The sequence below is a fragment of the Manis pentadactyla genome, chromosome 4 (genome assembly GCF_030020395.1).
Source record: "Manis pentadactyla isolate mManPen7 chromosome 4, mManPen7.hap1, whole genome shotgun sequence".
In the NCBI taxonomy this organism is placed as follows: domain Eukaryota; kingdom Metazoa; phylum Chordata; class Mammalia; order Pholidota; family Manidae; genus Manis; species Manis pentadactyla.
Genome location: NC_080022.1, coordinates 136,022,764 through 136,041,327, shown reverse-complemented (window position 1 = coordinate 136,041,327; position 18,564 = coordinate 136,022,764). Strand labels below are relative to the sequence as shown.

Genomic DNA, 18,564 nt, shown 5'->3' with positions numbered 1-18,564 from the left:
GGGAAGCCCCGGTTTGAACTCTGGGCCTGCGGTAGAAGCCCCCTGACTTGGTGGGGCCAAGCTCACCGGGGACGGGTCCAGTGGACCGTGGGCCCCTGAGAAGGCCGCGCGAGAGAGAGGCGAGGCGGGTGCTCTGAGACGGTGTTTATTGGCTCCTTAGAAATCAGAGTCAGTTAACTGTACAGAGGGCCCCATCCCCTGAGCCTGCCCTTCCCCGCACCCGCCAGGAGGCCCCAGGAAAAAGCAGCTTCGTGTGGGGCACAGGGAGACTCCTCTGGGATTCACAGTAATCAGGAAAACGGAAATAAATTAAGTGATATGGGGAAGGAAGGAATAGGGAGTCATGTTCCCCAAATCAGTGCATGAAGTGGGGTTACCCAGGGCCTGGCACTGGGCTCCCCACAAGCTCCCTCACGTCAGAGGGAGTGTCCCAGGGCCCTGGACGTGGAGATGTGCTCCACTTCCCATCTAAATCTGAGAGCCTGCCTTCATGCTCCTGTGCATCTGTCAAGCTGAACACCCATGCATGCCATGGTCACTGGATGAGGTGGAGGCAGTCGTCACTCAGGGTCTATGGGCCCAAGGCCCAACTGTGCTTGTAGTAGTGAGATCTCACCCCTCATTCCACCCGTACCAGCAGGGCATAGAGGAGCGTAGCCCCCTTCTCCTTGGTTACCCACTCAAGTTCCGATGGACTGAAGTGAGGGTCAGGAGGTTCTCTGAGGGAGGCAGAAGCAGGGCCAGGGGTGTAGGAGCCAGGGCGCACACACACCTGGAACGCCACCTGGGCCTGGTGTGTCCGCTGGGATTTGGGGTCTCGGAATCTGTCAGGCAAGAATCAGGAACAGCAGTGAGGACTCTGAACCCCATCATCTCTCTCCTTTGCTAACTACAACCACTGCACTCCCTACAACCACTCCCACCTAATAGGGAGTGAGCTCCCGCCCTTCACTCTACCTGAAATGATCTTCCTTCCAATGCCTGCTCAGCTGACCCCCTCACTTCCTTCTCCAGGCCTTGCTCAAATCTCACCTTCTTTATGATGTCTACCATGACTACCCAATTCAATACACCCGCTCCAACCACACTTTTGATCCACTTCACTCCACTCTACCTTTTGTTTCCATAGTACTATTGTCACCTTTGAAAATACTAAGCACTTATGCATAAACATTCCAGAGTGAGAAAAAACAAGTTCCACAAGACTAAGGTTCCCCTTTCTCTGTTCACTGAGATAGCACAAACTATGTGGTATGTTTTCAATGAATGAATGAAAAAATGGGCTGGGGTGGAGACTGAGGAACTAGCAGGACAGGTGGGAAGGGGAGGGCAAGCCATGGAGACCCACGTGGCCTGGGGCCCGTCCTGTGTACTCACTGCACTTTGGATGCCAGGGTCTCAGCCCCAGCATATTGGAGGGAGGGGGAAAGCAGCACTGAGGGGGGCTGCTCCGCACGAGGAGGTGCGCAGTTCTCACCAGGCTCCTCAAACCCTACCCCAGGCTCTTCCTTCAAGGGCCGGCAGCTCAGGATGGAGGCAGTGCCTGTGAGGAGAGCTAATTCAGAGCCACCCTCCTGTGGCCCACAGGCCCCTGCCTCTGGCAGCACCACAGTACCTGCTCCAAGCTCCCCTCGGTCCAGCACCCTCCTCACAGCTCCCACACTGCTCCCATGATACGCCATGTGCCACTTCTTGGTTAGCGTCCCAGGCTCTAGGCGGGGATTCACCCTAGGAGGGGGACAGACAGGGCAGACTGGACCAGGGTCAGTGGCTCCCCAAGATCATCCCTATGACAAGAAGTTCTGCCACTTCTTTCATGAACCCCCTTGGGACCTTCCTTTCTCAAGGAGGCAAAGAACAGTAAGGGAGATGGCACAGCCCTGCCCCATATGTACCTGAGGTTAAACCTGCACCAGCCAAAGGGCAGGGCATATTCCCGGGGGGGCTCGCCACGGCGCCTGTGGGCTTCGTCCCCTCGCAGCTTCCGACAAGCCTCACAGTAGCACAGGCTATGCTTAGGCGGAGGCATGAAATAATCATCTGCAAGAGAGTGAGTGGCAGGCTTGGTGCTGGGGCTCCTGAGCACCCACCCTGGGTTTTAACCACATGGTCACCTTCTAACTGGTCTCCATGGCCCTGTACTTGTCTAGGGAATAAGGCAGTTCTGGAGCTTGGGAACTCACCAGGAAGCAACAGCAGTTCTTGGAAACGAGAGCAAAGGGCATGGTACTCGCAGCTCTTGAGTGGGCTAGCAGCAGGCAGTGGGCCCCAACACACACTCTCCTTGATACCTGAAGGAGCAGAAGGGGCGCAAATCACGGGAGTTGGGTCTAGAAGTGGGGGTGGGGGTGGGTAGGATCCTGGTCCCTTCGGACTGGCTCACCGTCCACCATGTCAGCTTTCTCCATGTCCCCCTGGGTTCCAGCACTCTTCCCACTGGCAGCCCCTGGTTCAGGGCTCACAATTGTTACCTGCAGAGAAGTGGGGTGGTTGGCCCCCAGGGCCTGCTGACCCCTCCCTGGAATCTTTGCTGAGACTTCCCCTTTACTCGGACAGCCCAGTCTCCCAGGCACTCCCTTGTCCCTGCCTCCACTGCCACTCACCTGTTCACACTGCCCATAAAGGTCCACAAGCGCGTGGCAGGGCTGGGGAACCTCTGGAACAGCCACTCCCTGGTCCATCCCGTTGACATGGAGATGCAGCCCCCCAGAGCTGTCTAGCCGCAGTCCCAGGATGGTGCCCTCAGGACATGTGTCCAGATTTGGCCCGAACTTCTCACAGATCTGGGAGGAGAGACCTAGTGTCTTCCTAGAGATCAGACTCCCACCAACAGCAGCCATAGCCACCCTTCCCTCTGCTTCAGGTCACGTCCCTGGGCTTGGCCTCTACCCATGCCGACTGCCCGGGCTCAACCCCCACTTAAGTTACCTATAATCTACTCCCTGTCCCCTGATGGCAACACTGTCAATGGCAGGGACATAGGAGGCAGCAAGCCCAAGATCATGCAGGTAATGACACACCCCTGCCCACCCACCACAGGGCCCACCTGCTGCACTGCCTCTTTACCCTTGTGGTCCTACCTCCAGGCCTAGGCGCCCCTCTTCTCTGTTTTGGCCAGTCCCTCCCTACTCAGAGGCCTGGCCCACTCCTTTCTCACTCCCCCCACCCACCTTGAGACCGTTGTGGAAGATACCGCGGCCCCGCAGCAGCCAGGCTGCCCGTTTGAGGGCACAAGCAGAAGCAGGAAAGTTGAGCCTCTCGGGTGGGCAGGTGATAACTCCCAGGACAAGGGAAGATGTCCATTGCCGGTTCAGGCAGTCTATCCGCACCTGGGAGAGAAGCAACTCCTCCCCATCATGGCCACCTGGAAAGAGGCCCCTCTCCCAGTAGGACCAGGCTCCTCTCCCAGCCAGGGAGGGAAGATGGCACCTCCCATAGCGCAGCCTGGAAGACTGGCCCTTCTGAAGCTTGGAGGGACCGAAAACTGCAAATCCATTTGTTGCCTTTCCTTTTATAGCCTTGGTCTCGCTGTTCCCAAGAGCTTCCTTCACCTGGCTAACTCTGATACCTTCCCATTTGCAGCAGGAAGGCCTTCTCCCCTGGAAAGCCCTCCCTGTTCCCACGTAGACCAGACATCTCCAGCCCCTCCCTACTGCTTCCCTCACCTCAGGTGGGTGTTTCCTGGTAACCAGTCTATAACCCCCACCACACAGTACGAGTGAAAACCTGGAAAGCTCATCCAAGGGATTTGTCCTCAACTGGAAAGACCTTTCTCCAGGAGGGGTAGCTCTGGGTCACCCTGAGCAAGAGAAGCTGGGGATAAGGAGACAAGGCCCACCTGGACAAGCAGCTGGGGCACCAGGGGCTGGCTGACGACAACAATGCCCTGATTGTAGCTGGCCACCCGGGAAGCTGTACGGTTCCCATTGGACAAGAGGATATTCTTCCCATGGTTCTCCAGGAACTCTAGGGCTGTAGGCATAATGGCCACTTGATTCTGCCCCTAGAGTGGAGGAGAAACTGAGCTGAGGAGGTTGCAGTGCCAGGCCCAAGCCCCCCGCTGCCATTTACATGGAGCCTCATGTGCCCAGCAGGCCCTGCCGCAGCCCCTTACTAGCAGGCCGTGCTCCTCGACCTCCTCATCATGCTCGCCCTCACTGCCGGTGTCCGAGCTGGGGGATGGCGACTGGGTGCCTTCCGGCTCCTCTAGCCTTGTGGAGCTGACAATCGATACAGTCCGCACTGGCCCGTAGAGATCCAATATGGCCCACACGTTCTGGGAGGGCATGAGACACAGGAGGCAGAGGTGAGTGCGAGAGCCCAATCCCACTCCCAGAACCCAAGGAAGCTTCTGGGTCTACCTTGGCAACGCCAGTGGCTGCAGGCCCCATATCCTCTCCATCTACCAGAATATGCATTGTGTCATCTGCCCCCCGACGAATGCCCACACGGCTCCCCACCTAGGACCAAGGTAAGGCGAGGACAGATGTTCGGCCCAGATCTCCCTACCACCACCACTCCCAACCCCACCTCTGCCCCTGGACCCAGCTGCTTCACCCCTAGCCTCTCGAGGTTCCAGCCATAGTTCATCCTCTGTAGCTGCCCGTCACGCCTCACTTCACAGCTGGACACCATCCAGGTGGTCTTAGTCCGGAGCTCTGGCAGGGAAGGAGGCAGCCCTGGGCCACCACTGGCTCCAGGCCCCATCTCCCCAGGCGCTAGTGTGGTCAGCCCCAGCCGGAGGGAGCCTGCCCACTTCTCATCTAGCTCTTCCACTTTCACCTGTAAGAGGGAGAAACTGCTGGCTGGTGCTAGCCGGGGACAGGGGAGAAGGCAGGCTGACCCTGTTATGAACAGCCTGAAGCCCCCTGTCATCCCATCTCCACAGCCCACCTCAAAGACCTCCTCAGTCCTGAGCTCCTTGGTGCTGAAGACCAGGCCATGGGCATAGCCAGCCGCACGCACCGCCCTTGTGCCGTCCTCCTCGAGGGTGACATTCTTACCACAAGTACTGTGGAATCGGTGAGCCACGCCAGCTACTGTGGAAAGATAACACCGGAGGAAGGGGTAGGCTTAGGGCAGCAAACTTCAGACAGGACACCGAGCAATGCTTTCAGATGAAACAGGAAGTTGACATAAAGGTCCCATTTGGTGTTACTCCTTCAAGACCCCTGACACCCCTTTCACCACAAAAGACTTCTTCCCAAACTCGCTGTGCCCAGCTCATGGTGTCCCAGGCCCTTTGTGGCAGGGAAGTGTTCAGGCCCTGTACACAGCCTTAACCTCCTCCCGTCTTCCTGGCTGTTTCCCTCCACGGACTGTCCCTCGCCCTAGTCTGCAGCTACTCTAGCCAGCCTTTGAACACCTTCCTTGACCAGGAAGCTATATCCCTTAGGCCCACAGCAGGCAAGCAGAGCCTGCCCTCCCACCCTGCTGGCTGCACCTGGGGAGTGTAGCGGGAATGACTTCTCAGTAGCAGTGTTGCTAGTTGCCAGGCTGTTGTCCATGGGGCCGGTGGCATTGGTGATGGACACTTGGACACACTGGCCATATAGATCCACTACGGCATACACCTCTGGGTAGGAAAAGAGAAGTCAGAAGCCTGATGGCCTGGGGTGGGATGGGTTGAGGGTGGCTGGTTGAAAGCCACATAGTCACCTTTACCCGGAGGCAAGCCTGAGCAGGCAGCGCCTTGGTCCTGGCCATTGATAAAGTAGTGCAGATCACCCTTGGCAGTCCGCATCATGCCGATGCGAGCCCCCGTGCCCAGAGCGTCAAGGTCGCACCCATAGTTATTGCGCATTGTGTTACCGTCTTGCATGATGGCAGTGCCACTGGGGGATGACAAAAAGGGTAGGCCGGTCTGCCTGTTTCCTCCTCACACAGGCTTCTGCCCAGTCTTTGCTTGTCAAACCTTCCAGCACCTTGGACTGGGATCTTAATCTGAGATATGAGACCCAATCCTGTCTCCTGAGTGTCTGGGATTTCCCCCAGGGAAAAGCAGGAGCTACCCTAAGGGGAAGGACCGAACCCTTGCAGGGTACAGTGACGTGGTTCCCAGAATCGAAGGGAAAGGGTAGCCAGATTATCTTGGTCAGTCATTGTCCACGGTCACCACAGGCCCCAGACCCTGCTTTCCTCATCCCAGCAGCTCCACCCAGTCCTGCCCAGCTGGTCCCCAAAGCAGGCAGCCCAACCTCAGCATCCATGTATCATAGTCAATGTCCGTCATAGTGTTGGGGAATTCAAGGTCCTCCGGCCGAATAGCAGTCACTCCTGGGAGGAGGCAGGGGTAGGTCAGAGCTGAGCCCCCAGCCACAGGCAGCCAACACCTCCCCAGCATGAGCGCACACACACATGTGTGCACACACACACCCCTCACCGGCCTCGATGGAACCTGACCAGCGGTCCACCATCTTCTGAATGACAATCTCAAACAGCTCTCCATCCCGCAGGGCCCTACCAGGGAGAGTGGCAATCAGACAGACCCTACTTGGGTGGCTGAGACTGGGCAGCAAGAAGGTGGGGACAGGAGTGTCCAGACACTGACCGATTGGAAATGACGATGGCATCATTGAACTCGCTGCGGCAGTTGTGGCGGAGCGCAGTGCGGCCCCCGTTAGTGATGACTGCATTACTGCCGTGCAGCTGGTGGAAGCGCAGGTCAGAGCCCCCGGCCCCTGATGACGGGGAGCTTGGAGACACCTGGTTGTTCCCCTCAGGGATTGGCTCAGGGACTGGGGGTACCTCTGCAAGAGTGAACGTCACCCATTTGGCCCTCAGGTGTCTCTGAGGACTCCCAAGTCCACCCCACCGCCTTGCTCCTGCCCAGCCCGGCCCTCACCTACGTCGTCCACAATGGTGGCCTGGGCTGCCTGGCCGTAGAGATCCACAACAGCATAGACGCCCGGGGGCACATTCCAGGCAGCTGGGCCCTGACTCATTCCATTGACAAAGAAGTGCAGAGTCCCGTCCTCCCGCCGCACCACGCCCACCGTGTCCCCTGCCTTGGAAGAAGCGGGGCTGGAGTGAAGAGTCAGGCAGAGTTCCAGCCTGGGCTGGTCCTGCAGCAGCCCTGCCTTGCCTACCTCCCTACTGCTGAGCCCTTGTGGTACACCCACTCTCCCACCTTGAGGCGGTCCAGGTTGTGCCCATATTCATCCAAGATGGTTGTCCCATTGTGCATCACCCCATTCCCGGTCATCATCCAGGTCCCTGGTGGTACAAGAAGTGGCAGAGAACATGAGGGGGAAGCCACTTATGTAGCAGCCCTCACTTTACTCCCCGAACCCATTAGCCCACCTGCCTTCTCTTTGACAGTCGGCTTTCTTCCCAGAGTAGGGCAAGAAAACAGTTCCTAAGCCGGCCAAAGGCCCTGTCCCTGTGGTACTCCTCAGGCACTGAATGAGTTGTCACAAGTGTGACAAGCAAAAAAGGGGCTGGGCAATAGGAGTCAGGGCTTCAGGGACAGCTTCCTCCCGGCCCTCCCCTTCTCGAGAGCTCACCAGAGCGCAAGTTGGTCATGGTGGAGGGCAACTGGAGGTAGGCAGGGTTGTGGGTAGTGACACCAATCTCAATGGAGCCAGCCCACTTGTCCACCATCTTGTCGATGCGCACCTGGAACACCTCTCCATCCCGCAGGGCTCTGCTGCTCAGTACCACACCATGATTGAAGTCATCAGTGGCGCTGAGGCAGAGCAAGTAGCACTCAAACACCAGCACACACTATGACCGTGCCCAAGCTTCACCAGCAATGCGTGCTCTACACTCACTGCCTCAAGTCAACCAGCTAAACTTCACACTCGTGAAGACTCCCACCTTTCCTGTCCAGGACGCCCCCAACCAGACTCCCTCTGCCTCCCAGTTCCCCACCCTCCCCCCAAACCTAGTACAGCCCCTTCTGCAGGCTTCTTCCCACCACATGGGCCATACTGGGGCCTCAGGGCAGTGCGTCCCTCGTGGGTGATGGCTGCCTTCTGCCCACAGTTGGGGTGGAAGAGCAGGCGCTCAGGGTCTGCCTGGGCCGCGGGAGCAGCACGGCGGAGAGCACCCTCAGGGGACAGAGCCCGCAGGATGGCATTGTTCCGGCGTAGACGGTCACTGTGATTGTTATTGTGGACAATGGTGACTTTCACTGCCATCCCATACAAATCCACCACACCATACACCACAGGCGGTGTCAATGGGGTAGCCACGCCTGTTGGGGTGGAAGGCAGGGGAATGAGGGGAGAAGAGTCAAACACTGGGAGAGCAAGGATGAAAGAGAGGCAGGAGGATGCAGTACAGCCCCCTTCCCTGAAAGCCCTGGCTCAGAGGGTACCCTCTCTGAGCTTCCCCTTACCCTGATCGATGCCATTAATGAAGAAATGTAGGGCAGAGTTGGACTTCCTTGTGAGACCAATGTGGTCGCCCTCCTAGTCAAAGCAGAAAAAGAACAGTTTGGAATCCATCTACAATCAGGCTCCAGACTTGTCCTGGAGACCATGAGAAGAGCAGTCCTAAAGCCTTCCCACCACCCCATGCCACAGGGGAACAGCTTCAGAAGCTCCCATGAATGTCATCTCAGGACACCCTGAATGCTCAGCATGGGTCAGACACCACATTAAACCACAGTATCAATGGTACCTTCAACAACCCTCAAGACAATCTATAAAATTTTATTAATGGACCCATATCAGATGCTAAGAGAAAAGAAGAAAAAGAACAGATTACAAACCACCAAAGAGGATAAGCTTTTTTGCCTCGGGCCAAACAGCAAGAGGAACTCAACCCATCTGACTCCAAAATCTGAATGCCCAACTGTTCAGCAACCTGCCTTCTCAGCAGGAACCTTCAGGCAAAAGATAAAGGCCTTCAGACCCCACAAAAAAAGAAAATTACAGATCAATATCCCTGATGAACATAGACGCAAAAATACTCAACAAAATATTAGCAAAACGAATTCAAAAATATATCAAGAGGATCAGACACCATGATCAAGTGGTATTCATCACAGGGATACAAGGATGGTACAAAATTTGAAAATCCATCAACATCATCCACCACATCAACAAAAAGAAGGACAAAAACCACATGATCATCTCCATAGAGGCTGAAAAAGCATTTGACAAAATACAATATCCATTCATGATAAAAACTCTCAACAAAATGGGTATAGAGGGCAAGTACCTCAATATAATAAAGGCTATATATGACAAACCCACAGCCAACATCATACTTAACAGCGAGAAGCTGAAAGCTTTTCACCTAAGGTCGGGAACAAGACAGGGATGCCCACTCTCCCCACTGTTATTCAACATAGTACTGGAGGTCCTAGCCACGGCAATCAGACAAAACAAAGAAATACAAGGCATTCAGATTGGTAAAGAAGAAGTCAAACTGTCACTATTTGCAGATGACATGATATTGTACATAAAAAACCCGAAAGACTCCACTCCAAAACTACCAGAACTAATATCTGAATTCAGCAAAGTTGAAGGATACAAAATTAATACACAGAAATCTGTTGTATTCCTATACACTAACAATGAACTAGCAGAGAGAGAAATCAGGAAAACAATTCCAATTACAGTTGCATCAAAAAGAATAAAATACCTAGGAATAAACCTAACCAAGGAAGTGAAAGACCTATACCCTGACAACTACAAGACACTCTTAAAAGATATTAAAGAGGACACTAACAAATGGAAACTCATTCCAGGCTCTTGGCTAGGAAGAATTAATATTGTCAAAATGGCCATCATGCCTAAAGCAATCTACAGATTCGATGCAATCCCTATCAAATTACCAACAGCATTCTTCAATGAACTAGAGCAAATAGTTCTAAAATTCATATGGAACCACAAAAGACCCCGAATAGCCAAAGCAATCCTGAGAAGGAAGAATAAAGCAGGGGGGATCTCGCTTCCCAACTTCAAGCTCTCCTACAAAGCCACAGTAATCAAGACAATTTGGTACTGGTACAAGAACAGACCCACAGACTAGTGGAACAGAATAGAGACTCCAGACATTAACCCAAACATATATGGTCAATTAATATATGATAAAGGAGCCATGGACATACAATGGGGAAATGACAGCCTCTTCAACAGCTGGCATTGACAAAACTGGACAGCTACATGCAAGAGAATGAAATTGGATCATTGTCTAACCCCATACACAAAAGTAAATTCGAAATGGATCAAAGACCTGAATGTAAGTCATGAAACCATAAAACTCTTAGAAAAAAACATAGGCAAAAATCTCTTGGACATAAACATGAGCGACTTCTTCATGAACATATCTCCCCAGGCAAGGGAAACAAAAGCAAAAATGAACAAGTGGAACTATATCAAGCTGAAAAGCTTCTGTACAGCAAAGGACACCATCAATAGAACAAAAAGACATCCTACAGTATGGGAGAATATATTCATAAATAACATATCCGATAAAGGGTTGACATCTAAAATGTATAAAGAGCTCATGCACCTCAATAAACAAAAAGCAAATAATTCAATTAAAAAATGGGCAGAGGATCTGAACAGACACTTCTCCAAAAAAGAAATTCAGATGGCCAACAGACACATGAAAAGATGCTCCACATCACTAATCATCAGAGAAATACAAATTAAAACCACAATGAGATATCACCTCACACCAGTAAGGATGGCCAACATCCAAAATACAAACAACAAATGTTGGCAAGGATGTGGAGAAAGGGGAACCCTCCTACACTGCTGGTGGGAATGTAAATTAGTTCAACCATTGTGGAAAGCAGTATGGAGGTTCGTCAAAAACACTAAAAATATCATTTTACCCAGGAATTCCACTTCTAGGAATTTACCCTAAGAATGCAGCAGCCAGTTTGAAAAAGACATATGCACTCCTATGTTTATTGCAGCACTATTTACAATAGCCAAGAAATGGAAGCAACCTAAGTGCTCATCAGTAGATGAATGAATAAAGAAGATGTGTTACATATACACAATGGAATATTATTTAGCCATAAGAAGAAAACGAATCTACCATTTGCAACAACATGGATGGAGCTAGAGGGTATTATGCTCAGTGAAATAAGCCAGGCGGGAAAAGACAAGTATCAAATAATTTCACTCATATGTGGAGTATAAGAACAAAGAAAAAAACTGAAGGAATAAAACAGCAACAGATTCACAGAACCCAGAATGGACTAACAGTTACCAAAGGGAAAGGGACTGGGGAGAGTGGGTGGGAAGAGAGGGATAAGGGGGAAAAAGGGGCATTACGATTAGCAGATGTAATATGGGGGGGGCACAGTGAGGGCTGTACAACACAGAGAAGACAAGTAGTGATTCTACAGCATCTTAGTACGCTGATGGACAGTGACTGTAATGGGGTATGTGGGGGGGACTTGGTGATGGGGAGAGTCTAGTAACCATAATGTTGCTCATGTAATTGTAGATTAATGATAGCAAAAAAAAAAAAAAAACCAAACTTCTGACTGTCCAATAAGGGATTAGTAAAGTAAAAAACTTTAGTATCTTACACAATGAACTATGTAGTCCTTAAAATTATATTAAAACTATGATGAAATACTAAAAAAAAATATAAAGGACCTTGCTCTAGATCACAGAGGAGACCCTGGTACCCAGGCAGGGATCCAGAAACCTGGGCGACCCCGGAAAGTGGCCCTGGTTCTGTGCACCACCCTCACCTGCAGCTCATCCAGGCTGAATTCACAGTACTCCCGTCGGGTGCCCTTGCCATTGGTCAGGATCCCACAGCCACTCATCATGATGGTGCCTAGGGGAAAGCAGACACCGTGGTTAGGGTGCAGAATTTCTTCAACTCCGCCACCTAGCCTGGGCCCCCACTCCGCCAGGGCTAGTACCTGACTGCAGGTTGGTCATGGTGGCTGGGTACTCCAAACTGTTGGGGTTGTGGGTGGTGACACCAATCTCAATGGAGCCTGACCACTTATCCACAAGCTTGTCGATGCGGATCTTGGGTGGAGTGATAGCAGAAGGGAGAGGCAAGGAATGTAAATGCAGAGACAGGACCCTCAGCCCTTTTGGTTCTTCCCAGACCCCACCCTTCCAACATCAAGAACCAAGCCCATCCTTAGCTCCCATGTGGTGAGATGCCAGCCGCACCCCAGTATCATGCACACCTCAAACATCTCATTGTCCTGGAGTGGGCGGTTGGTCATGACAACCCCATTGTTGAATTCGTCCAGCGGTCGGCGGCGCTCCGCTGTCTTATTGTTGTTGCTGAGTTTGATGAGGGTCCCACACTTCTCGTGAAAGAGCAGGGCATCGTTGGAAGTGAGGATGGGTGAGGTGGCAGCACCACTGGACCCCAGCCCTTCCCCTGAAGGTGGGGAGCTCAGGTTCACATTTAGGAGACCCCCGTTGTAGGCAGACAGGATGGCGTTGCTCACCACCTCAGAGAACTCCATGCTGCCAAAGTCTACAGCAGCAGGACAAAGGAGGGAAGTTGAAATGGGGCTCTAACCACTTAGGCTTACTGCTCTCTCCCTACCCATCTTCTGAGGTCCCTCCCCTTGTCCACCTCACTTCCCACCCCCTTTCCCAGGGCCTCCCCAAAGCCCTCACCATTATGCAACTCGAGGCTGTTAGGAAACGTCTGCGGCCGGGCCTGCGCTGGGGATACCATGAAGGCTGGGGACCAGGCAGGATGGGAGGGGAATAAGGGTTCAGCCCCTGCTGCAGGGCCCACAGCCAGGAGACCCCCTCCTCTACCCTCTAATCTCCCCTTCAACAGACTCAGGGGTCTAAGTAGCCCTGCCCACATCCAGCCTCACTTGTCACTACATTTCCCCCATTCTTTCAGCCATTCCCTCAGGCCCACCCTTTCCACCACTGCCTTGGCTGTGTTCTCACCTTCATCCCCGGAGGTCCCCTGGTCAGCCAAGGCAGAATCTTCAGTGGGGGCAGAAGGCTCGAGGGGAGGTGTGGGGATGGGAGTAGGGGGACTGAAGCCAGGCTCAGAGGGTAGCACAGTGATCTGGGTGCACTTGCCGTAAAGGTCCACAACAGCCCAGACACGAGCAGGCAGGCCCGTGGCAGCCACACCACAATCGCGCCCATTTACCCAGAGCCGCAGCTCCCCAACAACTGTGCGCTCCACACCCACACAGTCCCCTTCGCCAAGCTGGTCCAGGTCCTGACCATACTCCTCCAGCACAGAACGTCCATCCCTCAGAACCGAGCAGCCCGACACTACCCATGAGCCCCCCTTGAGCCCCGTGGCGCTGCTTGGGAAGTCCAGCACACTGGGGTCCAGTGCCGTCACCCCAATCTCAATGGAGCCACTCCAGGAGTTGACCTGTCATAGGGGTGGTTGACAGAGGCTTAGGATGGACCATGCATGGGTCTCCCACCACCTGGAAACCACATTTCACAGGCCACTGTGTCCCTTTCTTCCCATCTCACAGACAACTAACTGGCTTTTCTCTCTCTGAGACCTGAGACACCAATCCAGAGTTGCAATCCCACAAGTAATTTTCTGGGCTCTGTTGCAGGGATTTTTGGATCTGCTTTCCCGTAGCAACTCTAACCTGTGTTCTGCAGAGTACAGAGTGCTCAGAGTCTATGGACACCACTGTTTATCCCACCATGCTGGGCTAATTCCCTAGCTTCAGCTACCCAGTCTCTGTGGCTCCTCAACCACTCAAATTCACAGCTCTCCCTGCTGGTATTCCTTGCCCTTATATATCAATCCCCAGTCCCTCCCTCACTTAATTCACTCCTAGGCTCTGGGTCCACTCAGATTCATGCTCTTCCCAATTTCCATCTCTGCACCTGGCCTCCTCTTCACTAAATCACACAAGCACACACACCTCCCTTTCCCTGAGCATATCTCCACACCCATCTTTCAGGCCCAGTCCTTGAGTTTATCCCTTAATGGTTTGTTCTTTCCTTGGTTCTTTTTTCCTCCCATCACATCTTTGACATCTCTCCATCTCCCAAAATTGTTCCAGGTCTGTTTCCTAGTCATTCTAGTAAGTGAGGCCCCCTGTCTCCAGAAGACTCAAACTCTCCTTGCCTCCTCCTTCAGACTGAATGTTTGTTTCATGCTCCCTTCCTGCCTATCACCTGGTGTCCTAAGGTCTGTCGGCTCCCTCTCAGTACTGGGTGATGTGGACTACCCTGGCTGCCCTAATCCGTCTCCTTCTGGTCCCCTCCCACCACCCTCCAAATTTCGGTTCAGCGGCCCCAAATCCGCACCTTGCGGTCGATGCGGACGGTGAAAACGCGTCCATCGCGCAAGGGTTCCCGGCTCAACACCAGCCCGTGGTTAAACTCCTGGCCCGGTTGCTGCCGTCGCGCTGTACGCCCACAGGCCGACAGGCTCACCAAGCGTCCAGTGCGCGGGTGCAGCTCCCCGCCGTTGCCCAGGCCCCCACTGGACCCCGGTCCTGGGCCGCTCCCGCCGGAGCCCCCACCCCCACCCCCACCCCCACCCGGCCCCGGCCCGGGGCCTCCCCCAGATCCCCCACTCCCACCCGACCCCGCTGCCATCGCCGCTGACACCGGGGCCGCGCGACAGCCGCGCTTGGCGGCACCGTGGCAACCGCGGTGCACAGACACCCAGAGGGAAATAGACCGGGGGCTGTGGCCGGATATGCTTTACGGCACTGCCGGGCAATGAAGCATCTGGGGTTAGAGAACTAATGACTACGACGGTGGGAACAGGACGACGGGGTCAGGAAGGTTTGCTTTACGGCGCAGCGAGGTGACTGAGGGACTCCCTGAGGGGTGAAGACTCGGGCAGGGAGCTTTTGCGACAGTGGGGGAAACGACTGCCGCAGGCATCTTTACGACGGAAGAGGTGCTGGCCCCCACTTTCAGCATTGCGACAGCGGCACCGCGGACCCCGCCTTTGTCAAGGCAGGCGACACCTTGAGGTAAAACATCGCTTTACGGCAGGATGAAGCCGTGTCTTACTTTCGTGCTCCACGCTTCAAAGCGGTATAAAGGGGCTCTGGAGGACACCGAAATGGGAACCAGTAATTTTACAAATAAAAATCTCTGCCCTCCACACCACTGAGACCGAATATGTCTTGCAACAATGTCGCAATCCTTCATTTGTATCACACTTCTCGTGAGAGGCAAAGCGGGACGATTTTGAGGGGAGAAAAGGGTCGTGGTGTTTTTGATCAAGCCCACCTTGAACTACAATCCAACCAAACTCTTAGATTTGAAGCCTCGCACAGAATTCAGGGAAACCCCGGCAGACAGTTTCAACAAAGGCGCTGACGGTCCTGAAAAATCCCTCATTTATTAGCATGCCCCCTATCCAACTTTCCGACGGAAGCCTAAAGGTTGGAGGACTGTGACGCCACATGACCAGAACCCCTATGATTGGATAATCCAGATGAGGGCGGTGATGGGGTAGAAGGGCGGAAACAATTCCCAGAAACAAAGGCCTTTGGATGGGACAGAAAGGGAGGGACAAGCGAAAGGGCTCCCAGACCGAGGTCCCTATATACCGCCGTGATCCCTCCCACTGCTGCTCCAGACGCGGGCCTCAGCCCCAGCGTCCTGAGCTCAGCGCGGTGCGGGCGGGGCCTTAGATGCGGGGCTATGTGGAGCTGCGAGGCGGGGCGGGGTAGCTGAGAGTGGTCCCCTCTCTCAGGGAGGAACACGGAGAAGCGGAAGGCTCAGGGGGCTAATGGCGGCCCCAAAGTGGAATCCCCTGGGGAACCTAGGAGAGTGCCAGGAAGCACCAGAGGAGTAGAGGCAGGCGCCGGACTGCCCTCCGGAGCAGTCTTGTCATGCGGTTATGGGCCCCGCCTGCACTCTGGGGGAAGCGTAATTCGAAGTCCTGGTTCTAGCTGGCTCTCCAGGGGGGTGGCAGTCCTCGGTTCCGGGCCCAACCACCACACTGGGGAAGTTGAGGACCACAGCCTTGGGTCCGGCACATACCCTGACGAATTAAACCCCGCTGCAATGAATCCTGGAACCAGTGTATCCGGGGCGCCCAGCTTTAGGTCCGGGGTGTCTGGGGTGTACAACTCGGGATACAGTCCGCGCTCCGGGTTAACTTGCTTGCACCCCCACAAACCTTGTGAAGACCAGCTCTGGAGCATCCTAAAAAACAGCAGATCCACCCTGATGCAGAAAACCCCCGCTGCGAAGTAAGGAGCCCAGCTCATCTGGCTTGCTACACTGAGCGGGGAAGGCGGAGTTCCGGACACTGGAGGGGACGGGACAAGGAAGGAAGGGGCGGAGTCCTGAGAACTAGAAGTGAGAGTAGGTGTGGGCAATTGTTTGGGAAATCTGAGATTCCAGGCCTTTGGGAGTACAATTGGTACAGGATAAACCCTGGATACGAGTACTGATTATCATTAGGTATGACCCATCCCCAGCTTCCTGCACTTCTGTAACAAGGGGGTACAAGAAAAAGGTTTTGAATGAAAGAATGTGGAAGGCTGTGAGGAGGTTGCTAGATTTCATCTCCGTTTTTTGTGTCCTTCCACCCCAGGAAAAAATCTCAGCACTGGGATGAAATGAATATCCTGGCCACCTACCACCCTGCTGACAAAGACTATGGATTTATGAAGGTGCATGAGCCCAGTATTCCCTATCACAGGTGCTAAGCCCAGTCTTACTTAGCCTTTCAGCCCAAACTCTCTTCCCCATTCAAAGGGTGGTGGGCATTCAGAGAGGCCTTAGGGACTGGATACTGACCGATGCCCTTTCTCCGTACTGCTTCCTCTCCTGTGCAGGCTGCAGGATAGCGATGAGGACCTGTATACGGGGTCCTCCCGTGCAGTGACTCCCGAGGCACTAGCAGAGAGGTGAGAGTCCTGCCAGAAATCAGTAGGGATGTGGAGCCTCTTCCTTCCCCCAAACTCTGGGGTCTGAGCCATCTCTACTGTTTGGTCCCCAAAATGAGAGGTACTACATTCCCTTCAGTACTAACCAAGGCCAAGGTGGGGGAGTCAGCCAGCATGGTCCCTCTACCACCTGCCCCCATTGTTCTCTCCCATCGGTACCCCCAACTAGTTTCCTTCCCCTTCAGGTTTGCAACAGTGGACAATTTCTACCCCAAGGTCCTCCAGTACAGTGATAACACAAACTCAGGGTCTGCAGATGACTTTTCCAAGACACGTGAGATAAGGGGTGGGGATTGGATGGAAAGGGGAGGAAGAGTGAACCTTTAATAAGAACCTGAAAGGAAACACAAGCACTGCAAGGCACACTACAATGAAGCAAAGTTCCTCACGGCTCAGAAAAACCTGCCCTTGGATAATAAGACAAGCAGTGGAAGTAGCATCAGTGTGGGCAGTGGCAGTCGGGGTGTGATGCCAGCCCCAGAACCCAAGACCTGCAGAGAGAGGCAGGGAAGGAGGCCAGAGGATTCAAAGATGAGATTGGCCTGGTGACCAGGAACCACACCCAAGAAGCCAAGGGTTAGCTCTGGTGGGACCCCAGGTACTCAAGGGAATTATAGTCCAGAGCCTTCTCCACCATAGCCTGTCTTCTTCAGTGAGCATCAGCCCAGGGCCCTGCTGCCTGAGAGGGAGGTAATACTGGGAGGTGACAGAGGGCAGCTGGGATGGGGTGTTCATCAGGATAGTTGCCAGGGAAGGCTGGCTGATGAGGAACAGAAAACCCAAGAGAACTGTGGGGTATGGAGAGGTCACTGAGGTTTTCTAAAATGGAAGAGATAATAGAAGTGAGATGGGAACCTGGGGCTTGAGCTTCTCCTTTGTAGTGGGGGGGGGCACAGTGGGCATCTGGGGGCCATAAGACTCACATTGATTTGGTGACTCCTCAGATTCTCCTACCTTCATAAATCAGCATTCAGCTTCAACCATCATCACACTGGAACAGAAGATTAGTCAGCGACACAAGGATTATGATAGCAAAGGAAGATACCTGAGGTGCTGTCCCCACCCAGAGCTTGACGATGACACAGAAGATGAGCAGATCAGTGAGAGCTGGAACCAGTCAGCGTTGGCGGTGGGAGGGCTGAGAACTAACAAACTGATGGGTGCCCCAACTCTGATCACCTGGTGCTTGCAGATTCCACAAGGTTGAACTGGGTGAGTGAGAATCCTATAAGCACTGAGGTCCATTGGCTGGACCACACAGGAAACCCCTTTCTGAATCACGAGGCCACCAAGAACTCCCTGATGGTGACAGTGACACCATCGCAGCCTGGTGAGGCCACCAGGCCACCATCTCACTGGGCTTGGCTCTTCCCAGGCTCCTGTTCCCCTAAGCCCCACTCCTTTAAGATCAGCTGATCAGGAACAAGTGCTCAGAGAGGCCCTGAGCCGCCTGGTGTGCAGGGTGGAGAGGAAACAAGGAGGCTCAGAAGGGACTGGGACCTCCTCCAGCCTGGCACCACCTGCTGGCCCCAGGCCTCCACCCTGACTCCTCTCTGTCACCTACCCTACTCCAGGTACTGCCCTGTCCTCCAAAGACAGTGGGTCTCAAGCAGCCCCCAGCTGGTGTCATTGGCTGGTAACTAAAGAGTTGAACTGGAGAAGCCCAGAAAGCCCAGAGAGGAAAGCGGGAAGCAACCCAAACTCCCCAAACCCAAACCAGCACAGATGTGAGCCCAGGCGCA

The 18,564-nt window shown here is 53.9% G+C and overlaps 2 protein-coding genes across 6 annotated transcripts; one reads left to right on the top strand and one right to left on the bottom strand.

The window, feature by feature from the left end:
- Positions 1–129: 129 nt before the first annotated feature.
- On the bottom strand, positions 130–16,019 carry NEURL4 (neuralized E3 ubiquitin protein ligase 4). 4 transcript variants are annotated; one of them, XM_036896256.2, is made up of 29 exons: positions 14,208–14,501; positions 12,861–13,305; positions 12,573–12,638; positions 12,128–12,426; positions 11,849–11,960; positions 11,672–11,760; positions 8,342–8,414; positions 7,933–8,197; positions 7,506–7,687; positions 7,130–7,215; positions 6,845–7,007; positions 6,551–6,749; positions 6,383–6,459; positions 6,198–6,276; positions 5,659–5,834; positions 5,444–5,575; positions 4,894–5,039; positions 4,558–4,782; positions 4,362–4,460; positions 4,115–4,276; positions 3,839–4,003; positions 3,171–3,329; positions 2,604–2,783; positions 2,384–2,471; positions 2,184–2,291; positions 1,896–2,040; positions 1,616–1,728; positions 1,378–1,543; positions 130–824 (listed from the first exon to the last, which is right to left on the bottom strand). In XM_036896256.2, the coding sequence occupies exons 1-29, from the start codon at positions 14,499–14,501 to the stop codon at positions 620–622; spliced, it is 4,698 nt and encodes a 1,565-aa protein (XP_036752151.2). In that variant the 3' UTR covers positions 130–619. The 4 variants fall into 4 exon arrangements, with proteins under 4 accessions (XP_036752151.2, XP_036752152.2, XP_036752153.2 ...); XM_036896257.2 differs by having other exon boundaries at positions 5,665–5,834; XM_036896258.2 differs by lacking the exon at positions 12,573–12,638 and having other exon boundaries at positions 5,665–5,834.
- On the top strand, positions 15,933–18,537 carry LOC118917911 (protein phosphatase inhibitor 2-like). 2 transcript variants are annotated; one of them, XM_057500953.1, is made up of 6 exons: positions 15,933–16,120; positions 16,468–16,575; positions 16,712–16,783; positions 17,008–17,096; positions 17,767–18,034; positions 18,397–18,522. In XM_057500953.1, exons 1-5 carry the CDS (start codon positions 15,933–15,935, stop codon positions 18,027–18,029), a joined length of 720 nt encoding a protein of 239 aa, XP_057356936.1. In that variant the 3' UTR covers positions 18,030–18,034; positions 18,397–18,522. The 2 variants fall into 2 exon arrangements, with proteins under 2 accessions (XP_057356936.1, XP_057356935.1); XM_057500952.1 differs by having other exon boundaries at positions 17,767–18,537.
- Positions 18,538–18,564: the final 27 nt, after the last annotated feature.

Bases quoted from the DNA above. Each gene is read 5' to 3' on its own strand.
- NEURL4 (XM_036896256.2), bottom strand. From the start codon at position 14,501: ATGGCAGCGGGGTCGGGTGGGAGTGGGGGATCTGGGGGAGGCCCCGGG. The intron at 4,004-4,114 runs GTAAGGGGCTGC...CCTCCACTCTAG, and splicing joins TCGAGGAGCACGGCCTGCTA to GGGCAGAATCAAGTGGCCAT. The intron at 2,472-2,603 runs GTGAGTGGCAGT...ACTTCTCTGCAG, and splicing joins TTTATGGGCAGTGTGAACAG to GTAACAATTGTGAGCCCTGA.
- LOC118917911 (XM_057500952.1), top strand. From the start codon at position 15,933: ATGAATCCTGGAACCAGTGTATCCGGGGCGCCCAGCTTTAGGTCCGGG. The intron at 16,576-16,711 runs GTGCTAAGCCCA...TCTCCTGTGCAG, and splicing joins CCCAGTATTCCCTATCACAG to GCTGCAGGATAGCGATGAGG. The intron at 17,097-17,766 runs GTGAGATAAGGG...GTGACTCCTCAG, and splicing joins AGATGACTTTTCCAAGACAC to ATTCTCCTACCTTCATAAAT.